Source organism: Arvicanthis niloticus, chromosome 2 (genome assembly GCF_011762505.2).
Source record: "Arvicanthis niloticus isolate mArvNil1 chromosome 2, mArvNil1.pat.X, whole genome shotgun sequence".
NCBI lineage: Eukaryota > Metazoa > Chordata > Mammalia > Rodentia > Muridae > Arvicanthis > Arvicanthis niloticus.
The window spans coordinates 98,178,807-98,193,754 of NC_047659.1; the positions used below are offsets into that span (position 1 = coordinate 98,178,807).

At 42.4% G+C, this 14,948-nt stretch overlaps 1 protein-coding gene across 1 annotated transcript in view; it reads left to right on the forward strand.

Annotated features, from left to right (window-relative positions):
* Positions 1–3,395: 3,395 nt before the first annotated feature.
* Positions 3,396–14,948, forward strand: part of Stard7 (StAR related lipid transfer domain containing 7) — a 28,969-nt gene continuing 17,416 nt past the window's right edge. Inside the window, exon 1 of the mRNA XM_034494928.2 lies at positions 3,396–4,050. Within this exon, the coding sequence (XP_034350819.1) occupies positions 3,752–4,050 (299 nt within the window). The 5' untranslated portion in view covers positions 3,396–3,751. The remainder of the gene's footprint in view (positions 4,051–14,948) is intronic.

Genomic DNA, 14,948 nt, shown 5'->3' on the forward strand with positions numbered 1-14,948 from the left:
GGACAACTTTTAGGAGTCAGTTTTCTCCTTTCACCATTTGGGTCCTGGGCATTGAATTCATATCACTGGCCTTGGTAGGAGGTGTCCAAGACATCTGTTTTGTTTTGTTTTGTTTTTCAAGGGTTTCTCTGTGTAACCCTGGTTGTCCTGGAACTCGCTTTGTCAACCAGGCTGGCTTCTGCCTTCCAAGTGTTGGGACTAAAGTTGTTGTGCACCACCACACCTGGCCTCTCCAAGTCATCTTGATGACCTAAGCTATCCCTTTCAAGGTGAAGGGCAGGTTACTGTGGCCCACTCCTAAGCACATTGCCTAGTAAGTTTGGATTTGGAGGCAGCATACAGTTCATTGGATTCTTTGATTCATTTTCTGAACACTCCAACAAGTTATGGTTCTGAGTGGGTCCCCAAACAGAAGAACTCAAAAGTTCTGCCTGCCCAGCAAGCCTCTTGATTCACTACTATTTCATACGTGTGAGTGTATGATAATATGCCACGTGTGTGTGAATGCCCCAGAAACCATAAGATGGCATCAGATCTCCTGGAGCTGGAGTTACAGGTTGTAAGCTGCCCAATATGGTGAAATGAACTCCGGAAGACCAGGAAACATTCTTAACCACTCGGCTCTTTCCAGGCCCCTCAATTTTTAGTTCTAGGACCGCTGGGATAGATTATCCAGTCTCAGTGAAGCCCTCAGTGCTATGTTTAGGAGGTGAGTATACTCAGGATTTGCTAGTTGTGGTTGTTGTGTTCTCCCGACCTCAACTGTAAAAACCCTGACTCCTCATAACGCCTCATTTTCCTGGAAAACATCAAAGCTGATGATGTGGGAGGTTTTCAGAGGTGAAGACAACTCTGTCTTTCCAGAGGACAATTCCTCTACTCTGTTTGATAAGGCAGATAGCAACTTCAAATCATAGCTAGGTTTCAGGTTGGCACAGACCTCAATGGTTCAGGAAGCAGTTACCAGCAAAGTACAATCCTCTCATTGCTAAAGAGATCAGTACTATTTTCTATTGCTTACAAATTTCTCTGTAATTTTCTCTCAAGAAAAATAAACACATTACCGATTTCTACAATAAATTCAGCCTAGATAGGGCAGGAGAAACCTAAATTTCAGTCAGAAATTACCCTTTCCTTTGAATCTTTGGAGAAAAATTTATCCTCCACCATGAACCTTTAGAGAAAATTTTATCTTAGTACAAGTATCTAAGATGGCAGACACTAGTGAAGGTATACGTAAAAGTCTAAATCCCATGCAAGGAACTTTATTGTTGACAGGGAGAAACCGCTGCCTCCTACTGGCAGCAGAGTAGACTAGAAAGGTGCTTGGTCCTAGGCAACTTACAGTAAATTTTGTTCCTTGTCCCATTAGATTCTCTGCTTCTAGGCTGTGCTCTCCAACAGCTTTGTTTTGCATCTTTTGCAACAGGGTCTCACATCCTAGCCCAGGATGGCCTAGGACTGGAAGCAGTCCTTCTGAGTGCCGGGGGTTGATTACAGGCAGAAGCCACCACACCAGACCTCTCTGACATTTTAAAACTTGTTCTGTGTGAAAAGGCATGAATGGGCACTTTGAGAACTTGCCCATCTACAGAGGGAATGGCAAGACTCTCCAGTATAATTATGCATAAGTCTCCCTCCCCCACCCCCAATTTCCTTGTTTGAAGAAAACTGCTTTGGAAGCTGTCTGCAGGTTCTCCTTGTTAGAAATGCTTAGGGTCGAAAAGAAAATGACTGCCACTCAAATTGAAGTGTCTAAACAAGGCAACCTAGGAGGTGCACTTGGTTTTTCTTCTAACTCAGATGGTGGCTGTGTCTTTTCCCCATTGGCTGGGGGCCAACCTCACGATCTTGTGCAACTGACTAATGGAAAAGAACTGGGACACAGGAAATAGAGGAAGGGGAAAAGGAGTCGCCCACATAATAGAGCAGTGAGTAAAGGACCAGACTGGCCTCATGTACTCACAGATCCAGTCTGCCTCTGCCCCTGGAGTGCTGATATTAAAGACGTGTGCCAACATGCCCTGCTAAGATTCTTAAGTTTAAATAAATAAAAAAAAGATACAGAAACAATTTAAAGTTTCTTGTGTTAATAGCAAACATGGGAGGAGACCACTGACCCAAATCATCATGGTCAAATTAATTCATGTACCTGGGCTGCCTGCCTCTAAGGAAGGAAGACAAGGCTTTTATAGCTCAGGGGCAGGGAGTTTCCAAATGGGAGACTTGGTGGGGCCGGGTTACAGGAGCACACTGTAAGTATAACACGTTAGTTCTACAAGGCCCCTTGAAACAAAACATGGTTGCAAGGTGGGCATAGCAAGGCAGTCATGTGTGGGTGTGTAACCTTTCGAAACAAAGGTAGGGTTGCAAGATGGTTATAAACAACTTTTTGAAACAAAGAAATGATTACCATTCTAGGAACAGACAGTACAGAACTATGTGTAGTTAAGGTTACAGGTGGGGCATAGCTCAATCCTTGAGAAACAGGTTTAATCATAAAAAGGAATGAACCTAGCTTGTCTTTACTATAAGATGACTTTTAAGACTAAAATGGAGGCAGGCTGATTCTTCACTTGAGGGGCAGCTATTATTTCCACCTTATGACAGAGAATTTTTATCTATTCATATATTTTTGAGACACACTGTTGCTCCTCGAAGCAATGCTCCGGTCTCAGTCTCCGGAGCGCTGGGATTACAGGCATGAGCCACCAGGCCCTGGTTTAGAATAGTGATTTATCCTAAGACTCCATTTAGCAACCATTAGGTTACACATGGCAAGATAGGTTTTGGGAACCCTGTTTACTCTCCTACCCTGCTGCTTCCTTCGAGTCAAACAGAGACTGCTCAGGCCTAACGCATTTTCAGATTGCAATGGGTCACCCGCCCTTGTGGAGTTCTCTACAAGGTGTTCCTCGTCTCTAAGGATGGGCCACCGGTCCTCTCTCGGAGCCGGAACCCAGAACCGCCTCCCTGCTGCAGATACTCAGGAGGGCGCAGGAAATCAGGGCAAGGGGACCAAGGAAGGGCCCGACAGCTGACCCCTTGCCTGCGATAGGTGCGGGTTCACACAGGGCGTGCACCGCCCTCCACCCAGCTCAAACCCGCCCCTCCGTGAAGTGTAGAGAATAGTAAAACAGGCCGGACCTCTCAGCACAACGGAACACTGCACCTGATCATGCCTCTCCTCCGGACGGGGTGGGACGTCCCTAAATGGCTGCAACGCCGGGGTCCGAGGGTCACTCTCCAGGCGCCCTTGACAGGCCCTCGCACCATGCCACCTAGCTTGCTAATAGGCAGAGCAAGGGCGGAGGAGCACTTTGTCTTAGCCAATGAGCGCCCAGGGTTCTGAGATGCGTCCAATCAGAGTGCGGGTAGAACAAACATGTTAGGTTGCGCGCACTCGGCGCGAGAGGCGGACGCGGGTGCACGGGACCTCTCCTGCTGCGGCCCGGGACGTCCACCGCTCTGCTTCCCGCGCACCGGACGCGGGGGCCGCGAGTTTCCGCCGTATACACAGACCGGCGGGCCGCCAGGACCGAGAAGGCCTCGTGCAGAGGCGCTCTCCTCAGAATCCACTCTTCTTCAGCAGCTTCTGCAGAGAGGCATGAGGGGCGGCTCCTGGCTTCTGGAGCGTGAGGTGGGCTCGGGGTCAACCAGTTAAGGAGACTACGCGGACGGCCCGGTCAACCTCCCCCATCTCTTCTACTCCGGGGCCTAGCGGCGGGCGCGGGAATCCACAGAGGCCGACATGTTCCCGAGGAGGCCGCCGGCCACCCTGGCCGCCTGGCTGGCGGGCGCGCGGGGCGGGGGCCTGCTGGCCGCGCTGGCCAATCAGTGCCGCTTCGTGACGGGCCTGCGCGTGCGGCGAGCGCAGCAGATCGCGCAGCTCTACGGCCGCCTGTATTCGGAGAGCTCGCGCTGCGCCCTACTCGGACGCTTCTGGCGCCGGCTGCGCGGCCGCCCCGGCCATGCCTCTGCCTTGATGGCGGCGCTCTCCGGTGTTTTCGTCTGGGAGGAAGAGAGGATCCAGGAGGAGGAGTTGCAGAGGTGAGCCTCTTGGCTGCAGTGGCGTTCCTGTTCGGTAGAGAGGAGTGGGCCTGGGCGGGAGGTTGGTGGGCACCTTGTGGCCCGACCTGTTGTCAGTGCCCCGTTTGCCCAGTGGTCTTTTGAGTGACGATGCAATAGATTGAACCCATTTTAGCAACCCACGTTATTGCCCCCATGCCTGTTAAATCCATTTGTCAGGTTAAAAATAACCACAAGAGAGACGACTTCGAATGGGTAGTAGGGCACTAAAGAAAATATTCCAAAAACAAATTAGATCTCTGAGGTATACAGGCCATTTTTTCGGGCAATCAATGTACCCAGAAAAATGCAAATTCAAAACAGGGTTTAAAATAAGCTTGTGTGTGTGTGTGTGTGTGTGTGTGTGAGAGAGAGAGAGAGAGAGAGAGAGAGATGTAGCATGCCATTTATAAAATGACTGCAATCCAGATGGGACTCGGGCTTTGCGCGGACAGCCCACTGTCATTGTGACTTGTGTCTTGGCACATTCAAGAAGCTGGGAGGGATTTTGTCTGTGTGCACAAAGCAGTGGCCTGGATATTCTAACCTGTAAGAGTTAGTTTAGATTTTTACTGCTTTAGAACTCTTCGAATACTGTACCATTAGGCTTTGTCTGTGGAAAAGCCCATTGGCATTGATTTATTTTTGTTAACCTGTAGTTCTGAGACTTGATAAATATTAGACAATCTTAGAAGGAAAATGCTTTTACATTACAGTGTTTCTATATTCCTTCTAAACAGATAGTCTCAAATTGTGCTCCTTACCTCTCCACCTCACACCCCCCATTATAAACCGTGATTTCAGGAACCAAGACTAGTTTATTCTAGATATTTCTTAAACAAGGAGAGAACCTGTTTTACATTTTTTGTTTTTGATCTTACATTAAAAATGAGAGTAGAGTTGAGCATGGTGGCTCACACTCAAATCCCAGCACTTTGGGAAGTAGAAGGGGCCAGAGTTCAAGGCCAACCTGGTCTACAAAGAGTTTCAGGACTACACAGAGAAACACTATTGAAAAACAAACAAAAACTGAGAAAAGAGTAATGTTTATATTGTAACCTATTTGCTATGTAATACCCATATGCTAAGTTGCAAATTGTGCAATACTGATTTGAAAACTAGTCTCTCTTAAGAACTGGGGAAAATGCTAGTCTCTCTTAAGAACTATCTTCCTAGCAAGAAAGATGGCTTTTAACAAGGTCGAGGGTGTTGAGGGTTGGTTGTAGACAAAAGAAGACTTTCTTAAACACGGTTTAAAGACATAATCACAAGCAGTCCTGTTTATGCAAACATTAAAGCATGAAAGCTGTTTTGGTAATTCTTAGTGTTCTCTTCTGTTCGGTCTTTTGTGTTCCCCTCAGATTTTTGAGGTAGGACCTGTCCATTATTTGCCCAGGTTAGCCTTGAACTTGTAGTTCTCCTGCTTTGGCCTCCCCAGTGTTGGGATTTCAGGTGTATACTTTAGTTTCTTGTTGGAGAGAAAACGAGGATGCAGGTGTGTGGAGTCAATTTGGAGCCGCAGAGTGTGCTTTTCTTACATGCTTCGGATTCTATATAGTGAGAAGATTATAGTTTTGCTTTCTAGCCTTTTGGTGCTTAAGAATTTTTTTTGTTTTGTTTTGTTTTGAGACAGGGTTTCTCTGTGTAGCCCTGGCTGTCCTGGAACTCACTCTGTAGACCAGGCTGGCCTCGAACTCAGAAATCCGCCTGCCTCTGCCTCCCAAGTGCCGGGATTAAAGGCGTGCGCCACCACTGCCCGGCCAAAGAATATTTTACAGACTAGGTATGGTGGTGCTTGCCTTTAACCAAACACTCAGAAGGCAGAGGCAGGAGGATCGCTGAGTTTGAGCCAACCTGGTCTACATAGTAAGGTCTAGGAAAGCTAGGACTGCTTAGACTGTATGTCTCAAAAGAAAAGAGCATATGAGTGTACATCTTATCAAGTACAATCTAAGTAATCTTATTTAACCTTATGAAATAACTCTGAATCATTGGTGCATCAGCTATAGAAATAATTTTGTTAGGATCGTACACACACACAAACACAAGTCAGGTTCTTACTCTATAGCTTAGGCTGGCTGGAAACTCCCTATATAACCTACACTAGCCTCAAACTAGGAACACTCCTCCTGAGTGAGTGCTGAGATTACAGGCATGAGCTACCTTGCCCAAGTGAAATTAGATCTTTCTCAGTTTATATTTTTATTACATTTATTTATTTATTTATTCATGTGGGGAGTATTACTTTTGAACACTACAACCTTTGTGTGGAGGTCAAAGAACAATACATAGTTATTTCTTCTGCTATGTGGAAACCTGGGATCAAACGCAGCTCTTCAGGCTTAGGGGCAAGTGTGAGGTGGTTCTCTCCTCTCCCCTCAACATCTCTCTGGTACTGAAATCAAATCTCTCAATACTTGTCTAGTATTTTTATCCAGTTGGCTTCTTAAGCAAAATAATTTTGCTGACTATTTATTACCTGTTATTACTGGTGCTAGCTGGTGTTCTGTGAGACTGGGAAAAATCACATGGAAAAATACAGCTCTCTCTCTCTCTCTGTGTGTGTGTAAGTTACAGAAACAAAAAGAGGAAGGATGTTAGGAAATATGAAAATATAGGGGGAAATGTTCCATTGACCTCATTTTAAAAAAAAGTTAAAGTTTACTGCTCTGAAAGTTTGAGTGATTCTATTTAATGAAAAATTAGTTCTAGTAAATTTTCACAAGGACAATTGGCTGTTTCCCCTTTTCTGTTTTTTTTTTGGGGGGTGGGGTAAGCATTTAGAATACATTAAACTTTTCATTGTTTTACTAACTAATGAAAAATCTGTCTGGCTTAAAGGAACTTAATAGCCACAGTCACTTTGGTGTCTCTTACAGGCAAAGCCTTAGGTTATCAAAACAACATAAAAGGGACTTGAGATTTGTTGGATTTGTTTTTGTTATTTTACCATTAACTAGCTACTCCAAAGATGCCATGAACTAATTTATGTCTTATTTCAGGATATGTCTCAAATCAGTAGTAGTTACTTTTGTTTGGTTGGTTGGTTATTGTTTTTAAATTTAATTTTATTCTGAGACAGATTCTCACTCTATAGCTCTAGCTGTCCTGGAATTCACTATGTAGACCAGTGTGTTCTTGAAATCAGAGAGATTCACCTGCCTCTGACTCCTCTAAATCCTGGGATTAAACGCATGCTTCACTATTCCCAGCCAAAATTCCCTAGTTTGGACAGTAGTGTGGAATTTGAGGAGATTTGGTTAGGTGAAGCAGTTGTTGTTTGCACCACTTGCTGGGGATGGCCTTACCAGAATTATTTTGAAGCCTGGATCACATTCCATGGTAAGTGCAGCACCTTGGCTGAGTCCCATGTTGGCATGCTTACCCTGTTTTCATTGTGTGTCTTTAGTTTCTTCAGTACATGCCTCTCTCAAATACCGTTTTGGGGAAAGGAAAGCAGAGACTGTCTCCCCTTCATCCTTGTACTAATCTAATCAGCTGATTTTGTTACTATTTCAGGAATAATCTCTTTTGCCCTTTTCTCTCTTACTAAGTCTTCTTAGATGGGAAGATTTAGACACTTATCCTGTTTCAACTAGATTAGACACTGTAGGAGAGAGGTGTTTCCATTTTCCACGTGCTGTTTGTGATATTGTTTATGCTCTTGTGTGCTTTGTCAGTCTTACTAGCATTTAGAAGTTGAACTCCTTCAGGGACAGTAATGGCCAAGTCCTCCTCCATCATTTATATTGTGCTTTTTCAATAGTACATGTGTACTGGGTGTTGTAACTGGCTTTGAACTTACTATGTGGGTAAACCTTGAACATCGTATTCTGTTTGTACCCCCAGAGTATCTGCATGCTGGACAAGCACTCTTATTAATAAATGAGCTGCATCTGCCTGAGCCCCTGGTGTTAGTAAGATGTTTAACTAGGGGAAATGGATTTCTGCTTCTTGTCATATTCAGGAATGGTGCTTGTTATTTAAGAATGCATTATTAATGCCCAACTGTGATGGCACATGCCTTCAATCCCAGCACTTGGGAGGCAGCACTCAGCCAGATCTCTTGAGTAATAAGGCCAGCCTGGCCTACAGAGTGAGTTACAGGACAGCCAGGGCTATACAAAGAGAAAGAGAGAGAGAAAGAAGGAAGGAAGAGAGAAAGAAAAAGAATGCTTTACTAAGGGCATTTGCATATGCCCTTTACATCCCCAAATTCTGGAAGCACAGGCATCTGTAAGGTAGATGTCAGCCTGGCAGCCTGGTCTATATTTCAAGTTCATGACAGCCAAGGTTCTGTAAAGAGACCCTGTCTCAAAAGGGGTGGGGTGGGGTGGAGAATGTTTTAATTAGTCCTGTACAGGGCACTTGCTTGTTGCCAAGTCATGCCTGGAATTCTTCTCTGAGCAATTGGTGCTGTGATTATGCTTTTGTTCTCTTCTGCAAGCTCTAATTGCCTACCATTAATAAGATATTGCCCATATTTTTTTTTCTTGGGCCATTACAGGGCTAGCATTGAATTCTATTTTGCAGTTTCCAATTTAAAACTTTCAAAAATAATAAAACTTTTGTTTGTTTTTTGAGACAGGGTTTCTCTGTGTAGCTCTGGCTACAAATGTAGACCAGGCTGGCCTCTTGAATCAGAGATCTGCCTCCTGAGTGCTGAGAATAAAAGCAAACACCACTGCCCAGCTTAATGAAACTATTTTTATCTCCCAATATAAACATTTTTGCCTAAATTTAGTAACTTTGAATTCTAGAAGGAATAGGAACCTTCAAGGAAAGATGTCTTGCTGGATGGTGGTGGCAACACACCTTTATTTCCAGCACTAGGGAGGCAGAAGCAGGAGTATTTCTGAGTTCTGGGACAGCCAGAGCTACACAGAGAAACCCTGTCTCGAAAAACCAAGGTGTTGTGGGGGTGGGGGGGTAAAATGAATCTCAGATCACACAATTAGTGTGTACCAGAGCCAGGACTTCAACACACCTCTCTAGGAGGTACTGCTAAACTGAGCGAACATGTAGTCTTGAAATGCCAATAATTTGCTTTTACACATAGCCCCTTTTTGAGAAAGCAGTATTTTATGTAGCTCTGGTTGACCTGGAACTTGAGTCTAAAATGACCTTGATCATTATAGTTCTCCTGCCTCAGTTTTCTTAATGTTAAGATTACTGGCATATGCCATTGCTCCTGGTGTGTTTTGGCTTTCCAGTATATTAATATAATGTTTTAATATAATAATTTGAATTACTGATGTCTGCTTCTATATTTTTATCTATTCAGTTTACTCATTAAACATTTGTCGACTATTTACTGCTTACCATAGAGATACTAGGAGTTGGAACTGTAGTTAAAAGAGATTCATAGTTTAGCAAAGGAGGCAGATGTAAAGATACATTATTATAGCATGCTGTGATTTATCTCTGTAGAGAATAAAATAAAACTTACGTTATTAACTTTGTAGAAGTTACTCTTATTTTAGTATGTCAGTAATTGTGGTTTTCCTTGATCTTTTGTTGTACAACAATGGGATTAAACCCAGGGCTTATAAATACTACACAAACACTATTACTAGGCTACATCCTCAGACTCTGGATTCTTTTTTTTTTTTTTTTTTTTCTTCTTTTTGAAGACAGGATCTCACTATGTAGCCCAGGCTGGCCTCAAACTCTCCATCCTTTCTCACTGTTCCCTAAATGCTGCAAGGCAGGTCAGACCCGTGTGTGTGCAGCCACACCCAGGGCTGGACTCACTTTTGAATTGTACCCTTTTATGTATGTGCAGCCTACTCAACCAGCAGGTTTTCTTTTCTGCTTACTATTTAAAATTATTTATAAAATACAAGCCATGTTTTGTTTTATTTTCTTTGACAATTTCATACATGGATACAGTGTGTTTTGGTCCTATCTATCTATCTATCTATCTATCTATCTATCTATCTGTCTATCTGTCTGTCTCTTCCTCACTCTACTGTCCTATCCTGTCTGGAACCTCAGAGAATCCCACTTGCACCTTCATGTTCTCTTCTCCTTCATGATCTACTGAGTCCAGTTAGTGCTGCTTTAATGTGCATGGTTGTGACATCCTGGCAACTCCAGAAAACAATGGCTCTCCTTCCTCCAGCAAGCAAAACTGTCAATAACTCCTCAATTAGGGGCGGGCTTCATGAGCTCCTACATTATCCATACTGGAATGTTGCCTGGCTTGATCTTGTGGGGGTTACCACAGTTGTTGTGTGTTCATGAGTACAGTAGCCACGTCGTGTTGAAAACAACATTTCTTAACTTCCCTGAGCCTTGTGTTAGAAATAAGTTAAGTCAAGGATGGCAAAGAAAGAGACCATCACTCTAACTGAGGTGTCTCAGCACAGCAAAAGTTACTCTAGAAGGCACACTGCTCATCAAAGCATTAGAGTAGGCAACTGGGACAGGAATTATGCTTGATTTTTGTAGTTTTAACACAAATTAGCAACTGTATCTTTTCCCCATTGACTGGGGTCTGACCTCATAGTCTTTTGAGATTGGGGTGTGTGTGTGTGTGTCTGTGTGTCTCTGTGTGTCTCTGTGTGTGTATGTGTATGTGTATCCAGAATGGGAAAGGGTTTACTGATCCAAAGAGAAAGGAATCACTGATCTGAGCAGAATGGGTTCATTGATCCAGGCTATTAGGTTCTTGAAATGTAGCAAGAGCCCTTGAGTTCTAGGTGGAGAAGGATCAAAATCATTGCATATAGGTGGGGCAGATGAGAAAAGACTAGTGATAAAGGTGTCTCGGTTAACGCTAAGCACTCAAATTGCTTCTCTCAGCACTTTGTGTCTCTATATTAAATGCTACTCAACAGGGGAAAAAAACCTTCTCTGACATGACAGAGCACTACTCTGTGGGTATAAACATAAATATTGATCATTTAACAAAACAGTAGTAGTGGATTTCCCCTAGGGCCTATGACCTCCCTAGCTTAAGGCCTTTGACTAGTTTTATAGTAACACATTAAAAACAATCATAACATGTTTTAGATATAAAAGGTTTAAGGAATAAGAGATATTAAATATAATATAACTTGTTGGGCTTTTCTATGTCTGCCCCAGTTCCTGAATGCTGTCATGGAGTCTTATTTATGCATTAACACCTAGACCTTAAGCTAGGCTTGTTCCCAACTAGCTCACAACTCAGTTATCCCATTTATGCTAATGTAAGTTCTGCTACATGGCTGGTTATCTCTCCTCAGTTTCATATATCCAATCTTCCACCCCTGGCCCCTGACTTTCCCAGAGTTTCTCTTTCTCTGCTGGATGTCCACTGTCTGTTTTACCTCTTGCTATAGGCCATTGACTTTTTATTTTAACCAATCGGAAGATGCCTTAGGCAGGCAAGGAAGGCCAGAGGCATATTTTCACAATAGTGCATATAAGCATTATCTCTACAATGTAATACTGTATTTAAGAAATAAACACGGCATAGATGCTTTTGGAAGGCTGCAGAGGGAGGATCAAGAGTTTGAGGCCAGCCTAATGAGACCCTGTCTTAAAAATAAAACAAGCAACACCATCAACAACCAACTCCCCTCCCCGCAAAAATAGGAATTTCTTTGTGCTTTTTTTGTGAAATTTTCTTACCTCCATAGATATGTCCATAATTCTAGTTTGTGGGTTATTATACCAATCTATGTCTATACCTGAGTATTGATCACCAAGTGATATATAACCATACTATGTAGTATCACATTTTAGGAATTTTATAGCCCTTTGGGCAGAAGTGCCAAAAGACTAAATCCAGCAACATACAAAAAAGATTCTGTGCCATGAACAAAATTAATTTAATATGCTATATTAATTGAATAAAATACAGGAGTTCAGATGTAGATCACTTGGTAGAGGGAACATGCAAAAAGCCATCACCATATAACCAGGTATCATGGCACAGTCCTGTAATCCCAATATTCTGGAAGTAGAGATATTATAAGTTTGTTATTGTTTTATTTTCAAGACAGGGTTTCTCTGTATAGCCCTGATTGACCTGGAACTCACTGGAGACCAGGCTGGTATTCAGAGGTCCAGCTGCCTCTGTCTCCACCTTCCAAGTGCTGGGATTAAAGATCTTCACCACCACCACCTATCTGGAAGATACATTTAAGTCACCTCAGAAGCACATTGAGGATAGGCTGAGCTGCATGATACTATTGTAAAGAAAAAGAAGGGTCTGGAAAGATGGCTCAGTGGTTAAGAGCACATGCCTCTCTTACAGAGAGGTCCAGTATTCAGTTTCCAACATCCACTTTGGGCACCTCACAAACCCTGAAACTTATTCTAGGAGATCTAGGCTTCTGTGAAAACTACACAGATAGATACACAGACAAGGTCTCCACTGTGTATCAGCCTTAAACTCAGAGGTCTGCCTGTTTGTCTCAAGTACTAGGGGGAAAAATTTTTTTTTTAAAAGAAAAAGAAGTTACATTTGGCTAATTCTAATATTTCATAATTTCATAATTTAAAAAATTTAAATATTTCATAATTTAAAAAAATCGTAGGGATTGGAGAGATGACTAGGTGGTTAATACCACTGCTGATCTTCCAGAAGATCTGGGTTCAAGTCCCAGCACCCACATGATGGCTAACTATAACTCCTATTCCAGGCAATCTAGTGCTACCTTCTAGCCTCTGAAGGTACCAGGCACTCAAGTGGTACACAGATAAAAATATGAACAAAAGCAACCACATATATTACCTTTTAAAAATATCACACTCAAGAGATTGGGAATTGAAGGGAAATTCCTCAAATTTATAAAGGGTATCTAAAAATATCTTACAGCATGCTGAGAAAATGAAACTTCCCTCTAAGGTCAGCAACAAAATAAACCACTGCTCTTACTCCCTTCTTTGAACAATGTTCTAGAGTTTATAGCAGGAAAGTTGGGAAGAGAGAGCTAAAAGGTACCCAGACTGGACAGGAATAAGTAAAACTTATTCCTGTATACTGTATTGTCAGTTTAAATTAAGAATTTCTGAAAATCATTAAACTTTGAAAACTGTTAGCACTAATAAAGATTGCAGGTTAAACAAATCAATAAATAATGATTAATCTGAAAATGAACAGAATTTCATTTATAACATCAAAAAGAATAAAAATTTTAATACATTTAAGGAATAAAGTGCAAAACTTTTTAGAACTCTGAAACCTATAAAACATTGAGGCTGGGCATGGTGGTATACACCTTTAATCCCAACACTCAGGAAGTAGAGGCAGAAAGATCTGAGTTCAGGGATAGCCTGGTTTACATAGAGTTTCAGGCCAGTTAGTGAATACAATGAGACCTTATCTCAAAAATGGAACATTATTGAGTTTTTTTTAAAGCAAATAGGGCCAGGGATTCACTTCCTCTAACAGCATGGGCTTGATCCCCGACACAACATTTTTAAAAAGTTAGATGTGTCCGTATTTGTAGTCCCAAAATTCTTAATGGCAGTTGGGAGGCAGAGTAGAATTTACTGAAAGCTCAGAAGAGATAGCTAGCCCAGGACTCTACCCCAAGAAGGGGATAGAAAGAAAAACTCATTCTTAAAAGTTGTCCTCTTACTTCTACACACATGGTGTGATATATGCACACCTGTAAGATCAGTTTAAAGAGACAGATGCAGTGGGACACTTGTAACCCTTGGGAAACTTAGGCAAAGAGATTACTAGAAGCCAGGAGTTCAAGGCCAGCAGGCTTGCATAGTGAGACATTGTCTTAAAACAAAAACAAGAAAGCTGGGCAGTGGTGGCACATAATTTTAATCCTAGCAGGGAGACAGGCAGATCTCGGAGTTCAGCCTGGTTTACGAAGCAAGTTCCAGGACAGTCAGGGAGAGCTACACAGAGAAACTCTGTCTCAGCAAACAAAACAAACAAACAAACAAACAAACAAAAAGTAGTTTGAGACTTCCTCAAAAAAGTAAAGTAGGGGATGGCAATGTAACTCAGCTGGTAAGAGTGCTTGCTTAGTGTGTATGAAGCCTTAGCATCTATCTGTATACCCTTGGTGGGGTTGGGGGGGTAAGCATAAAGCTATCGTTGTTACCATGAGCTAGCAGATTCCTTCTTAGGACTCTACTCAAGGAAGTGAAAGCATATCTACATAGAAATTGTTATTATTCATGATAGCCCCAAAGTGGGAACAATACAGATGCCTGTTTTCTACTAAACAAAAGGTGATACATATATTTATTTATATGATGGAATGTTGTTCAGCTATGAAAAGAAATAAAATCCAACATGGATGAAACTTGGAAAAATGCCAGGTGAAGGGAGCCTGATGAAGGGGACATATGTATAATTCCATTTTTGTTTGCTTGTTTTCACTTTTCAATATATAGCTCTGGCTGTCCTCAAACTCCCTATGTAGACCAGGCTGGCCTTATAAAGATCTGCCTGCCTCTATCTCTCTTGCCACCATCCCCAGCCACTATTCCATTTATTTGAAATGTTGGAAATAAAAACAGACTTGTGGCTAGCAGGGATGAGAAGTGAGGGAACTGCCTGAAAGTATATACCCAACTTCTTGTGTAGTCTAAAAAGTACTGAATTTATATATTGCAAAGGGTAAATCTTATGCTATATAGATTATATTTCAATTTGAAAACAGGGAAGAAAAATAATACAGGAAGTAGACAGTCCACCTAAAAGGGGAGCAGAAAGTCTTACCTAGTGGAGTATGCTATAATCCAGTACTCAAGCAGCTGAGGCAAGAAGATGGAGGTGCAGTACAAGGTCAGCTGTCCTACATAGTGAGATCCTGAGGTACAGAAGGATGGGAGTGTCAAGAGACACATCTACAAACCTTGGTGGTTAATATTTGAAGATGGCGCAGCTTCTCAGTCTTCCTTGATACATGAGTCTGTCT